At 36.8% G+C, this 17,786-nt stretch overlaps 1 protein-coding gene across 5 annotated transcripts in view; it reads right to left on the minus strand.

The window, feature by feature from the left end:
• Positions 1 to 1,469: 1,469 nt before the first annotated feature.
• LOC139979407 (dachshund homolog 1-like) overlaps positions 1,470 to 17,786 on the minus strand; it is a 56,053-nt gene continuing 39,736 nt past the window's right edge. For 3 of the 5 annotated variants that reach the window (XM_071990176.1, XM_071990177.1, XM_071990175.1), the window contains 6 exons: positions 15,599 to 15,702; positions 14,944 to 15,082; positions 14,156 to 14,239; positions 10,733 to 10,894; positions 7,727 to 7,857; positions 1,470 to 7,033 (listed from right to left, as the gene is read on the minus strand). In XM_071990176.1, coding sequence (XP_071846277.1) covers positions 7,745 to 7,857; positions 10,733 to 10,894; positions 14,156 to 14,239; positions 14,944 to 15,082; positions 15,599 to 15,702 — 602 coding nt within the window. In that variant the 3' untranslated portion in view covers positions 1,470 to 7,033; positions 7,727 to 7,744. The remainder of the gene's footprint in view (positions 7,034 to 7,726; positions 7,858 to 10,732; positions 10,895 to 14,155; positions 14,240 to 14,943; positions 15,083 to 15,598; positions 15,703 to 17,786) is intronic. The other 2 variants (XR_011797149.1, XR_011797148.1) reach the window with 2 other exon arrangements.

Below are 17,786 nucleotides of genomic sequence, written 5' to 3' on the forward strand. Positions count from 1 at the left end.
TTGGTCCAAAAAGATATTGGGGTCCAAAAAAAATTTGGTCCAAAAGAATTGGGTACCCTAAAAATATTGGGTCCAAAAAAAATTTGGTCCAAAAAGATATTGGGTCCAAAAAATGGTGTCCGAAGAGATATTGGGTCCAAAACATAGGGTCCGAAAAAAAATTGGGTCCCAAAAAATTTTGGTCCAAAGAAAAATTGGGTCCAAAAAAATTTTGGTACAAAAAAAATGGGGTCCGAAGACAAATTGGGTCACAAATGGGGTCAGAATAAAATTTGGTCAAAAAAAATTAGAGTCCAAACAATTTGTCGGAACATAGAGACGTCGGAACATAGAGACGTCGGAACATAGGGATGTCACCGTTATAACGTAGAACCCGATAAGACATATTTGGCCTACTTTGATTTGCGGCGTTGCATGGTTGATAATATGTATAATAGCGAACAGGGGAGTTAAATTGGACTCCTATGGTTTTTGCACAAGTGTATGTCACTTATTCCCAAGTATTGACTGCGACGTGCTTTGTGGACACTGTACACAAATAGACAAGGGAACGGAGAACACGCTGAGTTCCCCTTTCAGGTCAACGATTACTCAAATTTATCAACAATCTTTGCTTTAATATGGTGATTTAAAACTGAATCGGGGAACCACCCTTTCCTGTCATTTGAATGAACAATTCTGAAAGGAATCGTTTAGCACACATTTTGTTCACACGTCTAAAAAAGAACCGATTTTATCCCTCTCTATTCAATCAAATGAAACTGTGGCACTACCACTAAAATTGATATAAAGTACTTATCCTTAAATGACAGACTGAACCGGTTAACTTCTAACCTTTCATGGAGCATGTAAAAAAAAAAAAAAAAAATAACTAACGAAAATATCACAAGGGAATTTTTTTTGGGAGGAAATCCTTGAGCTTGCTGTGGAACGTTCCTATAGGTACTTATTCAGGTTGTGAAAAATGCTCTTCTTAAAAGAAAAGAGTTTAACTATCAGAAAGATAAAATTTCAATAATATTCATCATCCATATTTCATAGCTGAATGGGTTTTTCCTCTTAATTTACCACATTATAAGGCCTCCCGAAAGGAGAAGGGGAGGTAGGGTGAGGTGTCAGACTGTACCTCAGCCCAGAGGAATGGAGGGGCCCTGGAAAATATGGGATAATATACTTTAAGGAAACTTGAAGAGTGAAAAAGTGGGCCTGTTGACATTACATGCAGAACATCCAGTTCTTGGGTCGCATTTTCCCTCTCACCCCATAACTAGATTAATCATCCATTAATCAAGTGGGTCCCAGCCCACTCCCTGCCCCTTACCAGGAAGTTCAACAGGGGGTCCCATTCCAATTGAAAGAAATAGATTTCACTGATCTCCTACACCATTTCCACTTTTCTACTGAAATAGAGAAACTGGACAAAATATCAAATAATTTGATCATAATAATAAATAATACACATTGACTGCTTCAAAATCCAACAACTTCTTTATTTTCAATTTCTCTTTTGTACGAATCATTATTTAATAGGATAAATTCTTTTAAGATTCGTTAACTATAAAATGAGAGGCCAACATTTCACAAAGGCATAGAACTTGGTTCTTTCCAGGTGACGTTGTCATACTAGATACATATTCGTTACGGTCGAGACACATACATGAAGATACAACCCGCATTGAACTGGAAAAGAACATTTACATAGCAGATGAATGATAATGATACAGTAGAATATGCTAAAATACAGACTGACTCTACCAGTGATGCAATCAGTTCTTTTTTCTGATGCATTGACTCATTGGGAGAGAGAATTTATAACCCATATACAACCACATACCTTTACTAAGTCAAAAGTTGCTACACGTTGTACATTGAATATGCATGATATTGCCGCTGCTACTGCATATGCATAATATTGCTGCACTGCTACTGAATATGCATGAACCGATGATGGTATGTTTTATATAATACATAACTAACATTGTGTCAAATTAGTGTGACTTTATATCAATGTAACAAGATATGCAACCACCAAGGTCTGAGGTCCTGATGACACATGTTAGACATTTTTGAGGATGTGGGAGAAGGGGTGGGAGAAGGGGTGGGAGAAAGGGTGGGAGTAGGGAGGTACAGGTGCCAGTGGTGTCTGATGGGATTGCTAAACTTACTCCAATGAAAATAGTCCAGATTACATACCAGTTGTTTAAACCATAGTTACATGTAGGTGATTGCCTAGCAATGTTGTGAGAATTTAAACTGGTCATGCTAAGATCAAGCTGGCTACTCTTAACATGTAATCACATGGAAAAGCTTAACATGTAACACTAATTATGTTATATAAAACAAGAATAAATTGCCTAGTTCAATGAACTCATTATTACATGTGGTTCATTACATGACATTCCTCACATATATATTCATACATATATATACATATATATATATTCATAAAGAAGGAGGCCCAGGTTCGAAGCCCGGTGATGGCTGGAAGTTTGTCGCTGTTCTGGATTTTCCAACTCATTACAATTTCAATCATATATATATATATATATATATATATATATATATATATATATATATATATATATATATATATATAGATATGTTCACATATATCTAACCTGTTACCAGTTCTACATGTCTTGATTACGTGAACTTTTTGGATTAAAATACCAGCACTTTGAGAAATAACCCCCTACAAGACATGAAGATACAACGATATCGAAAATTGCCAGTTTACTATTCGTGATTTTCCTACATTGTAATCAGCTGTATGATTCCACAGGGCTGAAGTAATGTTTTATGTCACATTAAACACAAACTACATGCAGCCAGTTTGCAACCTAGAATTATTATTCACCATAACTTCATAACCCACCGTGTTCAGCAGTTCAAATTTACATACCAATGGTGTTCATTATGCTAGAATTACATAAGCCATGGTGTTCCTTATGCAAGAATAACATAACTAATGGTGTTCATTATGCAAGAATTACGTAACCAACAGTGTTCATTATGCAAGAATTACATAACCAACCGTGTTCAGAATCTAAAACTTACATAACCTATGGTGTTCATTATACAAGAATAACATAACCCATGGTGTTCATTATGCAAGAATAACATAACCCATGGTGTTCATTATGCAAGAATCAGTAACCAATAGTGTTCATTGTGCAAGAATTACATAACAAACCGTGTTCAGAATCTAAAACTTACATAACCTATGGTGTTCATTATACAAGAATAACATAACCCATGGTGTTCATTATGCAAGAATAACATAACAGATGGTGTTCATTATGCAAGAATCACGTAACCAACAGTGTTCATTATGCAAGAATTACATAACCAACCGTATTCAGAATCTAAATCTTACATTACCAGTGGTGTTCATTAGGCAAGAATTACATACCCATTGGTGTTCATTATGCAAGAATAACATAACCGATGGTGTTCATTATGCAAGAATTATGTAACCAACGGTGTTCATTGTATAAAACTTACATAACCCATGGTGTTCAATAGTGGGAACACCAAGGCTGGTATTTTCTAAACAATTAAAATTTGAATCTAACGATGAGTTGAGAATCGAAAAAACCTGATATTTTGCTTCAAGGTAAAGTGGGTTTTCCATTTGACTCCTTTCATATTATTATGAGGGCTTAGTACTTTAGATTTAACGTATGACAGAAAGTAGTGTTTGATTGTAGCCTGAATTAACAAATCACCGTTTGCTGATGATAAAAGAATGCGAAATTTGACGTCTCCAAAGTGATAGTGAAACTACACAAGCCGTAAAGCCACAGGGTGGTGTCCTTACACAAAGCCATGCCCTCAGATAAATTCACAGTAACCCTTAAACCAACCTCCTAAAACTTAAGCAGTCCACACCTGAGTGAGTTTTATCACCCTTCATATTTCTTCATTCTACGTTTTAAGCTTATTTTGAAACATAAACCTTTTTTTTTCGTTTTGTTTACTTGAATACTAAAATAATCTACTCTTTGGCTTGATTAGTATAAACAGGCGTAAGTTCGAATGTAAGAAACATAATTGAAGGAAAAAAAAGTATAATTGGAAGAAAATTTCTACGTATTTCAATATAGTCAACATATTACACTGTACAGTGATGAATTTTCAAGAAAAAAATTAAAGGCAAAAAAAAAAAAAAATATTGACAAACTTTGCAAGAATGCAAAAACAACTTCCCAAAAACAAACATTACAAATAACAAGATAAACTTTACAATGTAAGATGGATTTTATTTTATTCCTAATATTATTATTTTTTAAACTCTTTGTTCAGTATTTTCAAAGTACACTTAATATCTCTTGGTGATAACTTCAGAGTTACCTCTCACATCAAAAAACAAGCATGCTCCCCTCCCCTCCCACCCCCACCCCCATTATGCTTCACATGCAGAACTCAAAAATTATATAGAAAAATACTAAAGAAAAAATACTAAGTAAAGAGGTGGCTGCTTAATATATTCAATGACTTTTAGGCAATAAAACTTCTGATCACTGTTTCCTATTCATAAATGCAAAACAAAATAAAAGGTTCTTAGATATTGTACAGTAGTGGAAATAAGGCAAATGATGTGTCTAGCTAAATGTGTATGAGGTACCAGCCAGCCATTTTATTACATCAAAGTAACCTGTACATTTGTCACCAACATTCAACTTAAAATAATATAACAGTATCTGGATGTTTTGTTGGCTAACTCACCAACTTTCTAGTTTGACATTCCTACGACTGCAGAAGAAAAAACTGGATTATTAAACACCTGAAAACAACTGTGTTAATAAGACTGATTCTAAACTACCAGTTATGTCTCATTTGAGAAAGGTGTAGCTGGCATGAATTACCAAAATATAATAATGTATCTATTTCTTATTCGTGGATGCAGGAAGGACCTGATCCCATTCGTGGATGCAGGAACGATCTGATCCCATTCATGAATGCAGGAACGACCTGATCCCATTCATGATGCAGGAACGACCTGATCCCATTCATGAAAGCAGGAACGACCTGATCCCATTTGTGAATGCAGGAACAACCTGATCCCATTCATGATGCAGGAACGACCTGATCCCATCCATGAAAGCAGGAACGACCTGATCCCATTCATAAATGCAGGAATGACCTGATCCCATTCGTGGATGCAGGAACGACCTGATGCCATTTGTGCCCTGAATGTGCCTACATATAAAAGTTTCAAGCTTTCATCCCATAGTTACCCAGAGTATGGTAACCATGCCTACCTGAACTACATGGGTCTGATAAGCACACACTCTAAGCCTTTCCTTGTGTAAAGCACAATTAATGCTTAATAGTGACAACATATGAACTCTGTCCATTTCATTGACATGTTAATACGCATGTGTAAAGTGAGTTGGGAATGGCATTTATTTCAGTCACACTAATGTATTTTTGAATCAATTTTTATCTTGTAATAGCTTGAAGTCCACAAATGGCTCTTAAAGAATATGCAATTCCTTCTTTTTTTTTGTCTTGAAAATTCAAACCCCCCCCCAAAACAAAACAAAAAACCAGAAGAAAAATTGCATTAAAAAACATAAAATATAACCTTCTACTATTAACCCTGGTTATTTATTCTGTTAACAAATAAAATTAAGAGGTATGCATAATTGACAGAGGTTTTATTTGGGTCCTCCTGCCTTGCTAGGGTGTGTTTTGTGCAAGATGCTATGAGGTATGTGTACAGATACAAGGTATGAAATCCATCCTAAAATGAATATTCATTATTATGAGGTCAGGTGATAAAATAACAATCTTCCATTGGCTAGCCTCACTGGTATACAAGGGTGGAGACTGCTTTGTGGAAACTCACTTTTAGTATTACAAGAGAGAAATTGTGTTTCTTTACTAAGAGTGTTTACTCGGTCATTAGTAGTCGTCAGTACTAGTGTTAAGTATATGCGCATAAATCATGCTTGAGTAATTTATACAAGTGTTTCTAGTGTCTCTTCACTACTTGCAGTTTTAGAGCAAACAAGAAGAAGAACTGGAATATTAGAGAGAGATCAAATATATACAGGCGATTAGTTAACTTCCAATAACCATGCTCACTGAGAAAAACAGACGACGCATGGGTGCTATGCCATACTGCGGGAACAGTAAATCAATGTAAGTGTGTTTTAAATGTAGATGGAGAAATATGTTTATTATAAGGGACTTGTACGGAAACACCTTTTGAACTTTCTGACGATTCATCTGAATTAACATTACGAGAAAGATCTTCCAAGACTCAATACATATGCTCCTTTCAAACAAATACGGAACATAACACACCGACCGAGTCCGATTGAGTGAGACCCCAAGAGATGCCCAAACTATGTGACTTTTGCTACTTCAAATTCACCTTTGCCGCAGGATGTGATATGTACAATAAGAAAAACGATATTTAAGTTTGAAAGAAGTGCAAACAATACATAGCCATCATGTGATGTTGTTTTAACATAACATTTTATAACAAAGGCTTATTTAATATATCACAAGAAACTGAGTTTCAGAAATTTGGAAAGTTACGAAGAAAAAAAACAAAAACAAAAAAACTTTTGAGATCGAACTTTCATCTTAAAGTGATGTGAGAAACTTGTTCCATTCAAATTAACCCGGAGTACTACTATTCAGGGACCAAATGAAAAAACCGCTCATCTATGGCTTAATATAGACTTGTACATATTCAGATTTGTGTCCTCACAAAGCTGGAATTACTTTTTCTTTATGAGTGTGCATCATGATAAAACCAAACGATGCTGTAATCCTTTTACATTTGTACAAACAGCTCTTGGAAATTTTGTCTGCCCATGTTCAAAACCCTCGCACAGATCGCATCCGATGAGGATTCGCGACGAGCTAAAGTCCTAAATCGACCAATCGCAGCGGAGCTCTTCCCTGATATGGTTACGTGGAATGTCGAACTTTGACAAAGTCCGTCTTGGTTCGTTGCCCCTTAATGGTTGAAGTCACCCAAAGAAATATACATCTGTTAATATCTTTCAGTAATCTGCAACAAAGGGGAGGAGAGATGAAATAGAAAGGAATTAAGTCACTTGGAAGTCAGGTTTGGAATGTCCACTTAGTGAAGAGAACTATTGGGGTGTATAATAAACGTGGACAAATACTAGTGTATTTCCATTTTCATAACATAGAGACCCACTCAAGGAAGAATGAAGTGTGCAACGACATAATCCTCCCCCGGGACACGACCCTGGGTCTCAACACCTCTGTATTTGTCCTCCATTTGAATGTCAAGTCAGTAGCCAGCCATGCAGGCTACAACAAACAGATAGAAAGCTATAAGTCATTCGACACATACACCGCACAAATGACTGTTTGGACTTGTCCGGGTAGCTTTCTTCTAAGCCATCCATAGGAAAGAGAGCAAAAGTCAACAAATTTTGAGGCCCGCCACTTGGAAGCTTCTGTGAGGACTAGGTAACAACCCACTGGGATGCCCACCACTCAGATTCCATCCTCAGAATAACTTGAAAACTAATCGGGGCTACAGACGTCACATCCAGCTCCAAAAATTGCATATAAAAACTGTTGATGTCTGGAATAATCCAGCTGTGCGCACTGAAAAATTTTGAGATCCGCTTTTGTGCCCCAACACGTAGTTCACAGAACTGTCGCTTCTATAGAAAAAGTTACTGTGTAATAAAACCCCAACTGCAACAACGACGAAACAGCAACTTACTCGCTTAGAACGGGGGGTTTAATGAGAGTTGTATCCCACTAACGACGCTTTCTCAGACGTCATTGATACTTCATAATTAGAATCTTGATCAACTTTCTCGTGCTTCTTAGGTTCACTATCTTGGAATGCCTCTGCAAGAAAGGAATCAGATGGAAATGCTACATTGGTCTTCATCTACAATCCGCTATTAAAAAACGTAAAATAACTGTCCTCAGAGGATTTTAAGAAAACGTTGAAGAGCACAACCGAAGAAAACGACTGTTATGAATATTGTCGATATGGTGATAAAAGTTTACACAATTTGTGTTCTGCGTTTGGCTTTTGCTTCACTTTGATAGATGTTAACGACTGAAATTTGCAACTGAATTCATATTCTGTGGATTATTTGTCATTATGGGTAACCGGGATTAGAGTGGTCTTGAAGGCCATCACACGATGTATTAATTTATGTTGCAAGCCTCTACAAAGAATAACCTACATAACTTCAAAATATAGGGGAATGAAATATAGAAGATATATACACCAGCCACCGTGATGTAAATATTTACCTTAGCTTTCTACATAAAAAAAATTAATTTGAAATGCAATCATAAATTCCTTTGATTCCATTTATTCCTTTCGGGTATATCTTCAAACCAGTATCGGTTCCCCCTCTATTCAATAACTTGCCCTATTACTTTAAATCAAAACAGTGACTGCACCATTTGACTATAACTAGTGCGGGGTCAACATCAATTCCACTCCAGTTTAAGCTAATGGTTTTCTTATAATACATTCACTCAAAAATAGAGTCACAAAGGGGGAGGTGTTTTGATGTACTAACAACGTACGAGGAAACTTTTGAAAGCTTTATAAATCGCTTCCTCGTTGGTTGAAGACGGCAAAACTTGTTTACAAAATGCTCGTAGAAGCTGCCTAACTGTATCGCTTGACACAACTAGACTGGGATGGTTTCTTTAATTATTTTACACTGGAGTACCTGTGGTCCTATGTCCAGTAAAGTTGATTATAAGCAACACATTTCTGAAGTGAACACAGTCATTTCATGTTGTAGGACAAAAAGGAATAGTTTGCATGTGAAAGTTGCTCTTTTTACTGGTGCCCGATGAAGGCAGATAAACAACCGACATTATAGTTTCATTGAACAAGTCTTACCACCCATGAACGTTCTGAGTATTGGCTCATTCTTAAAATCCATGAATTAGTGTCACAAGAGCATTTTATGAAGAAACTGACATGATAAGAATCAAATCCAGATGTCACTAAAAACTGACCAGTTTGGTAAAATACCCTTTCAATCCATGTAACAAGTTATCTCTGGCGTAGTTAACCTTTCATGTGTTGTGTATCTGACTTTACCCGTCTAACCCTAGACAAATCGTTGACATGAAAAACGCTTTTTGGCTTTAAATTCATGATAAGTCATACACAAAAACCTGACAAGGGTGCCAGAAAATGTTTGTTGGTGTTAAAAGATAGAGCTATTAATTATTGTCGAGAATATTAGTAACCATTAACAACAATAGATACCGGTCTTTTTTAAACATTTTAACATGAACATGACTGAAGGAGGAAAACAAATGATAGATATTCTTTTAGAACCAAACTGCATATTGCACTTAAATTTACTTTACTATGTGTACTACGTGTGACTTTATAACAATGGGGAATACCATGACAACATCTACTGTATGAACCTTGCACCAGTTTATGGCATGTCTATAATAAATACCAGGACGGGGTTAATTTATATGCTTCATTACAGTTTCATGCATAATTCTCCCCCACTTCTTTGATGTTTATTTATCGTTTGATTGTGATTAGCTCATTCAGAACCTTTATATCAAATTGCATGAAAACCCAGACAAAAAGTTTTTCTGTTATTATCGACAAACAAATTATGCACGGTATGACGAATTATGAAGCGAGAGCGACTTCATAATGGAAGTTATTACACAAACAGATATGCCATTTAGGCAGAGAGTCTAGAAACACCGGCATAATACAAAGCTGTTTATTTAATTTGCTAAAAAGTTTTAAGTTCTTGCACACTGCAATCCAAACAACTAATTGAAAGGCTTTTTTGTTTGTTCGGCAGAGGATGACTAAGTTATTCAACCTTATGCGGGACAGCATTACTTCTAAGCACTTCTGGCATTACTATATTTACCGACTTTCTGGACATTTCTCGTCACTATCTTATCGGTCTTTCATCTTCTCCCCAGCCCAAAACTAGTTCCTACCCCTCATGCCCACCTCTTAGTTCCTACCCCTCATGCCCACCTCTAGTTCCTACCCCTCATGCCCACCTCTTAGTTCCTACCCCTCATGCCCACCTCTAGTTCCTATCCCTCATGCCCACCTCTAGTTCCTACCCCTCATGCCCACCTCTTAGTTCCTACCCCTCATGCCCACCTCTAGTTCCTACCCCTCATGCCCACCTCTTAGTTCCTACCCCTCATGCCCACCTCTAGTTCCTATCCCTCATGCCCACCTCTAGTTCCTATCCCTCATGCGCACCTCTAGTTCCTACCCCTCATGCCCACCTCTTAGTTCCTGCCCCTCATGCCCATCTCTAGTTCCTACCCCTCATGCCCATCTCTAGTTCCTTTACATATTTTTACCTAGCACCTAGCACCACCCCTTGGAGGACTTTTGACACCATTCGTCCTTGACGAACATCATAACACTTTGGAAAACTGTTATTCAAGGCCAGAAAAGTCTCTCTTTTTTCTGTTGAAGTTTTGCTGTAGGCATCTGAAGGACTGACCTCAATGGTACATGTGTTAGACTTAGTCCAGCCACTTTCAGTGATGAGCCTAAGATGCTCAAATTGTAATTCCTTGAAGTATTAAAAGTGAATATAACCTGGACTGACAGAAATGATTCTTTAACAGTAAACTATCATGACAATATAAAATGTAACTTTGAGCAGAAAAATCATCCTCTATAAGGAAAGACGGGGCTGCCTGAAAAGAATATTTCCCTTATCTCTGTTCCACCTACCATTCTTCAACCTCTGTGAGTCTCCGTTTACTTTGGTGACAGGTTCAGTCGGGGTAGAGGGAACTTCTCCATTTTCAACATGAGTTGTGCTCTCAACTCCAATCTGTTCCGCCAGTCTCCTTCGTGCCTTCTTTTCCTTCTTCAATCTTTTCAGCAGGATTGCTATTTTAGGGGGGGGGGGGGGGGGAAGCAGATGAGAAAGGGGAAAAAAAAGAAAGAGAAAATTTGAAATTTAGAATGATATGGTCTTTGTTGACAGCACAGTCTCCCTCTTAAGGTTCAGTTTTTATTCACAATTATGACTATGTTCATATTTGAAATAAGTTTGTTCTTTCTGACCATAGGTACGCACTTTGAACCAGACTATATCATACAGACATATTGTAACGGATGATGCAACATACACTCATCTCCTATTGTTTCTGTGACAACTAAGAGTAGCATGTGACCTATTAGGGTCATTGTTGCCACAGGTGAGAGATGAACGGAAGAGATACTGAGGCAGAATCCTTCGTTTCGTAAAGTTGGTCGGCGTAGCTCACAAATATACGAGAAAGCCAAATAACGGAAAACCATGCTCAAATTTCAACAAGCATACATGATATTAAAAGTCATTGTCAACACTTAGATACCAAATTGTTACTTTTAGTATGGGGCCAGTCCTCCATGACCATTTAACGGTGATTAGTGCCATGATGACTTTAAAAGAATTACAGACGGACCTGTAAAAGCGGCTGGGGTTGCAAGCCTAAATAACTCTATTCCACACGTTTATTTCATGCATATTAATTTATCCCATTTATTCCATTCATTTAATTCATACATCTTCACATTTGGGCAGAAAACGATACTGAAATAGCACATACAGACGTAATGATTTATTTGAGTGTAGGCACATCGCTTTATTGAATAGTATAGTCAGATGGTCAGGTTGTCACCTACAAAATTTACTACATGTCTGGGAAACTTCGTAAAGGGCAAAATTAATCACTGATGAGGTGGGATCCTTCCTCCAGGTTTTGACAATTAAAACCTTTGGTTTGCAACCTGCACTACCTCCACTTATGAAAATGGGTTTTAAGCTTCAAGTGAACACAAAGCCTCCCGAGGAAGATAAATCCACCTGTGTTTTTGAAAGGTTTGAAATAAATTGCAAACGCGACATTTCTGGCTTTTGCTTTAAACTCCCCCCACTAGTTTTTGCAGGGGCCGACCCAATAAATGGTCTCTGTGTTACATGCTAGGTTACAACAAGGCCACTGTGACTTAAAATCTCTCTCCTGTGGTAAGGATTATTTCTTTAAAAATATTATTAAGTGGCATTGGAAATGTTACCCACAATAATGGAAGAGATTATTTTGTGGTTTGAAAATTGAAATGCATCAAAGGTCAATTTTTTTGTACCAGTGTGCTCATATTACCTGACCATCTGTAAATTTGTAATGTAACAAAACAAAAACAGGAAAAATCAAGTATTTTGCAATGACGAGATATTTAGCACAAAGGCACTACTCAATATATATTTATATCAATATGGTGGGTGTTTTGGAAATATCTTGTCCTGTTTACCTTTTATCCTTCTTTACAGATTTGGACTAAATACACAAGAAGCAGACATTCTTGACAAACACGAAAGCAAACACCAGCATTGAGTGCCACATAATTACTTCTGTATTTGCAAACGTCTCTTGTCCCAAGCATTTTGTGGTTCTTGATTTGTAAGCATTATCGTTGAAATGGAACTTGTGTGTCGCTAGACCCATTCAGAGGTGATTTTCTTTCTTTCCGATGTGTATTTGATATTATACCTATTAGGGCAGATCCAGTGGTTACTCATGCTAGATTTGTTTACTAAAGGTGATTATAAAAGACACATGGCTAACAGGAAAGAAGGCAAGTTCCAAAAGACATTGTATCGAGTACGGCAGCTCCAGACGTCTTGACACCTCTCGTGTTCTGATTAAATATTTTCCTGCTGAATAGAGATCCTGAAAATTTCTTTCTGATGACCTACTTGGTGTCAAGGTTTACATTTAGAATTGTATAGAACTGCAGTAAACAGAACCTAGAGAGGCAACAAGGCTGCTAATTGGGTGTGAGGCTTCAAGGCTACACGATTTTGGCAAAATAAATTGAGGACACACGTTTTATTACTCAGGACTATTACTTTTTAATTATCTTAACATATTAATTAACCTCTTTGGTTTGAATACTTTTCTTTTACTGAGAACATAGGAATTCAATGAATGAATATTTCAGCGTGTGTCAGGTGATGTATATACATGAAATGTTGATGCTACTATTTCTCCTGCGGGGACGCAATTTTATGTTGTCAAGCTTATGCAGTGTTACTGTATATAAATATTATTATGTCATTTGATTTGGTGCTAGTTTATGTGAATTGTTCCTATGTCAGCTGCTGATGAGATGCTATTTTATGTTGTCAAGCTGTGTTTTATTATGATGTCAGTTGATTGGTTGCTATTTTATGGTGAATGGGTGGTATTTTATGTGAATTGTTCCTATGTCAGCTGCTGATGTGGTGCTATTTTATGTTGTCAAGCTGTGTTTTATTATGATGTCAGTTGATTGGTTGCTATTTTATGGTGAATGGGTGGTATTTTATGTGAATTGTTCCCATGTCAGTTGCTGATGAGGTGCTATTTTATGTTCAAACTGTGTTTTATTATGATGTCTGTTGATTGGTTGCTATTTTATGGTGAATGGGTGGTATTTTATGTGAATTGTTTCTATGTCAGCTGCTGATGTGGTGCTATTTTATGTTGTCAAGCTGTGTTTTATTATGATGTCAGTTGACTGGTTGCTATTTTATGGTGAATGGGTGGTATTTTATGTGAATTGTTTCTATGTCAGTTGCTGATGAGGTGCTATTTTATGTTGTCAAGCTGTGTTTTATTATGATGTCAGTTGATTGGTTGCTATTTTAAGGTGAATGGGTGGTATTTTATGTGAATTGTTCCTATGTCAGCTGCTGATGAGGTGCTATTTTATGTTCAAACTGTGTTTTATTATGATGTCTGTTGATTGGTTGCTATTTTATGGTGAATGGGTGGTATTTTATGTGAATTGTTTCTATGTCAGCTGCTGATGTGGTGCTATTTTATGTTGTCAAGCTGTGTTTTATTATGATGTCAGTTGATTGGTTGCTATTTTATGGTGAATGGGTGGTATTTTATGTGAATTGTTTCTATGTCAGTTGCTGATGAGGTGCTATTTTATGTTGTCAAGCTGTGTTTTATTATGATGTCAGTTGATTGGTTGCTATTTTAAGGTGAATGGGTGGTATTTTATGTGAATTGTTCCTATGTCAGCTGCTGATGAGGTGCTATTTCATGTAGTTTTCATTTCATGTATATATTTTCTCCATAGATGCTGCTTCATTTCAAGAAGACACAACATTACCTGCTCTTTTCTGCTCTGCTGCTAGTTGTTTACCCAGAGATTCTCTCAATTCCTTTTCTCGAAGGAGTTCTAATTTCAGTTCAGCTAAATAAGAACAAGAAGGAGATGGAGAAGAAATAAATCACATCTTCTGTTCTTATTTCAAATAGTCTGATGCCTTGATCAGAACTAGATATATATATATATATATATATATATATATATATGATACAACAAATATATCAACAATCCCCCCCCCCCATCTACCCCTAAGAACAAGAAGGAGATGGATCATGGAGAAGAAGTAACCTTGGATGTAAATCACATCTTCTGTTTTTATTTCAAATGGTCTGATGCCTTGATTAGAACCAGAGATATATATATATATATATGATACAAATATATCAACAATTCTCACCATCCCTTCTACCCCTGGGCTCGTCCAACACACACATATCCCAGAGTTTATACTAACTGTGGCAAATCTAGAGGGGGTGTGGCTTCCAACAATCTTCTGATCAGAATGCCATCACACATTCAATGTAGTTCTATTGCCCTCAATCCAGGAGGGAATGTTTTCAAACAACATGCAGGACAAACTTGCTGCCATACAAGCAAGCTTGTTTCAAATTATTTTTAAGGGGAGCAAAGCATAGAGGAAAAAAAAAATTCTGGAAGATTTTTGTGATAAGGAACAGAGTTTTAAGTTGGGGAAAGGACGGGTTGTGGGGGGGGGGTGGTGGCTATGGGTGTGTGTGATGGTGGGAGGAGGGATATTTACCATACGACTATAGAAACTATCGATGTACCTGATTGAAGATGATTATGTTTCTCTTGCTGTCTGGCATTATCTGCAGCCACTTTCAATAGTCCCTGGATGTTTGTGAGCAGGGTCTCCATTGACGACGGCCCCTGGGAGGACAAAATATCGCTGGCAGACGAAAGCGCCTGAATTAGACAAAAAAAAAAACAAAGAACATTTCAGATGAGTTTATACAAAAGGGATAAAAAAAATGATACGGGACCAAACTGTGGAAGAACAATTTTTTTAATTTTTTTCAATTTATTTTACCAGCTCAGGTTCAGGGTGCCTTCACTGTAGTCAACGCAAGTCTCGTCAACGGTTACCAAGGATATGTTCTCGTAGGAAATAAATTTTGGTGACCAAAACTTTTTCCAGTTTAATTCTTCACAATTGCGCAGTTCAGTTTGAATCTAAAACTCTACATTCAGATGCAAAAATACCCAACTGTAAACAAAACTGAACTTTTAGATTTACTTTATAAATTGTTTTTTTGATCTGGAAACTTGAGCTTGTTGTGCATTGACCATGAGCCCTGGGATGGGACGACAGAAGCCCTTCATTTCATCTTTCGTAAGAAAAAAACAAAACCCAAAATATCAAGTAGTAAAGTTTTCTTTTACGTACATCATCAAGAATCTCAAATCTTTAAGGATTCTTACCCTATGGAAAGACATCGAATCCGGATTTGACGGACTTGATCTGTACGTGGAATTTGATGTGACAGGCACCGAAAACGATCCCTGATGGCTATCTGATTGGTTTTCTGCAAATGAAGAGGTAAAAACTTACAAAACTCATGAATACCAAACATTGTGAACCAATTTGATAAAGCGGCTGAGAAATGTTTGCCAAGAATGAGAACAGGCTGGTCTCTGCAAACATAATGGAGCATTCCCATGGTAACGACCAGTATGTATACTGGCCTGCCGTTTCTTCGCTAACGATCCACTGACCTAGCGTACCTTTGTGTACAAAGTACTCCTACATAATTCATAACCCGATTTCATGAAAGTGGGAGAGCAGACGATGAGGAATTTCAAACGTTATTTCAAAACTTATTCTTTAAATTAGCCCAAAGTTTACTTTCACCATTGGCTATTGACTGCCTGACAAAAAGGGCAGGAAATGCATGTTACTCAATATCTGACCCTATCTAGAACGAAGAGACGCCATGCAGTAGGAATTGGAAAAGCATCATTAGTCATTACCTAAAGAATAACAATAAACTGTGACATTTTAGAGACACTAGCCTCCACTGGAAAACCTGAATCCACTCGAGTCTCTGATTGGTAAAGGTAAAAAAGAAACCGACTTAAAGCGCCTACGAGTCTCAAGTTATTGTGACTGGAGTCGAGTTCCGGCGACTCCATTCGACGATGACAACGTTTGATTGACCTTTGACTATCTAGTGTCACATAGATTAAAATACATGCAGTTGCAGTTTCACTAGCAGACTATGATGGCACAACAGCAGTCTGACATAACGGTCACACTTGCCTGCCAGCAGCAAGTTCATACAAACCAATTCACTAAACGTGGCAATAAATGCTAATTTGGCTTGTCTTGATTCATCCAATAATCGTAATTGTTTATGGACTAGCTGCACTGTCTACATAATTTATCAGTCGAATAAAATATGACATAAAAGTACACGATTTATCTTGCAAATATATATATTCCATTTTATATTGTTATCAAGTTTTTCTACTTTTCACACCTGAAAAGAGTTCACTTGTGCATTATGCAAGGTCAATTGTTACCAATGAAATTTTAGCAAACAACACGGAACTATGTCATATTCACAAACTGTGTCACACCTGAAGTTCCTTACATTTGTATAAAAGACTGAATGGAATTACCTTATAAGGGACTAAGGATCTTGAGATTGATAAGTTTCATAAAACTATTTGACTTTTCCATTTTGTATCGAATTCAGAGTTCTTGAAACTAATTCAAACCCACATGCGTAATTACAAGCAGATATTCAAATAAATTAATAGGCCATTGGTTAATTCTTTTGATCATTTCTGTGTTGACAACAGACACACACCAAGCGGTGCATTGCACTTTTTTAAAGAATGTCCATAGACGAATTCAGATCTACTCAAAATTTCATCAAATGCAAGAAATGTTCAAGAATTCATTAACCTGTTATCCTTTTTTCAGATACCAGAGTGAAATGGATCTTTGCAGAGGGCAAGCAGGCCTTTATTATTAGGTGAAATCCAATCTCGGGATATCATCAAACATATCTAACATGACCGGCATACAGGTTGCGGTGGCTATAGTCTGCTAACAACATTCTGGACGGTGGTTAAGATTAACAAAAATATTTCATCAAATATCATATATAAGCTGTAACTTTCATCGAACAAAATTACATCAGGAATGATGACACCTGGAAGGTTCACAAATAAGATGTTACCTTCAATTTGTGGGACACAAAAGCCTCTTTAAACTTAATGGTTTAATTATCACTCTTTGGCAATAATTACATATTAAGTTGGGTGTGTCCAATTCTGTGAATATTCATGATTTTGATAGAATATCAACCAGACAGATTTCTTAGATTCAGGGTGTCTATTTCAATGTGAATTATTCATGGTTCGTCAGAACATCAACCACATAGACCTCCTACATTGAGGTGTCTCCAATAATACGTGAATATTCATAGCTTGGATAGAATATCAACCAGACAGATTTCTTAGATTCAGGGGGTCTATTTCAATGTGAATTATTCATGGTTTGTCAGAACATCAACCACATAGACCTCCTACATTGAGGTGTCTCCAATAATACGTGAATATTCATAGCTTGGATAGAATATCAACCAGACAGATTTCTTAG

This window comes from Apostichopus japonicus, chromosome 14, assembly GCF_037975245.1.
Source record: "Apostichopus japonicus isolate 1M-3 chromosome 14, ASM3797524v1, whole genome shotgun sequence".
NCBI classification, from domain to species: domain Eukaryota; kingdom Metazoa; phylum Echinodermata; class Holothuroidea; order Aspidochirotida; family Stichopodidae; genus Apostichopus; species Apostichopus japonicus.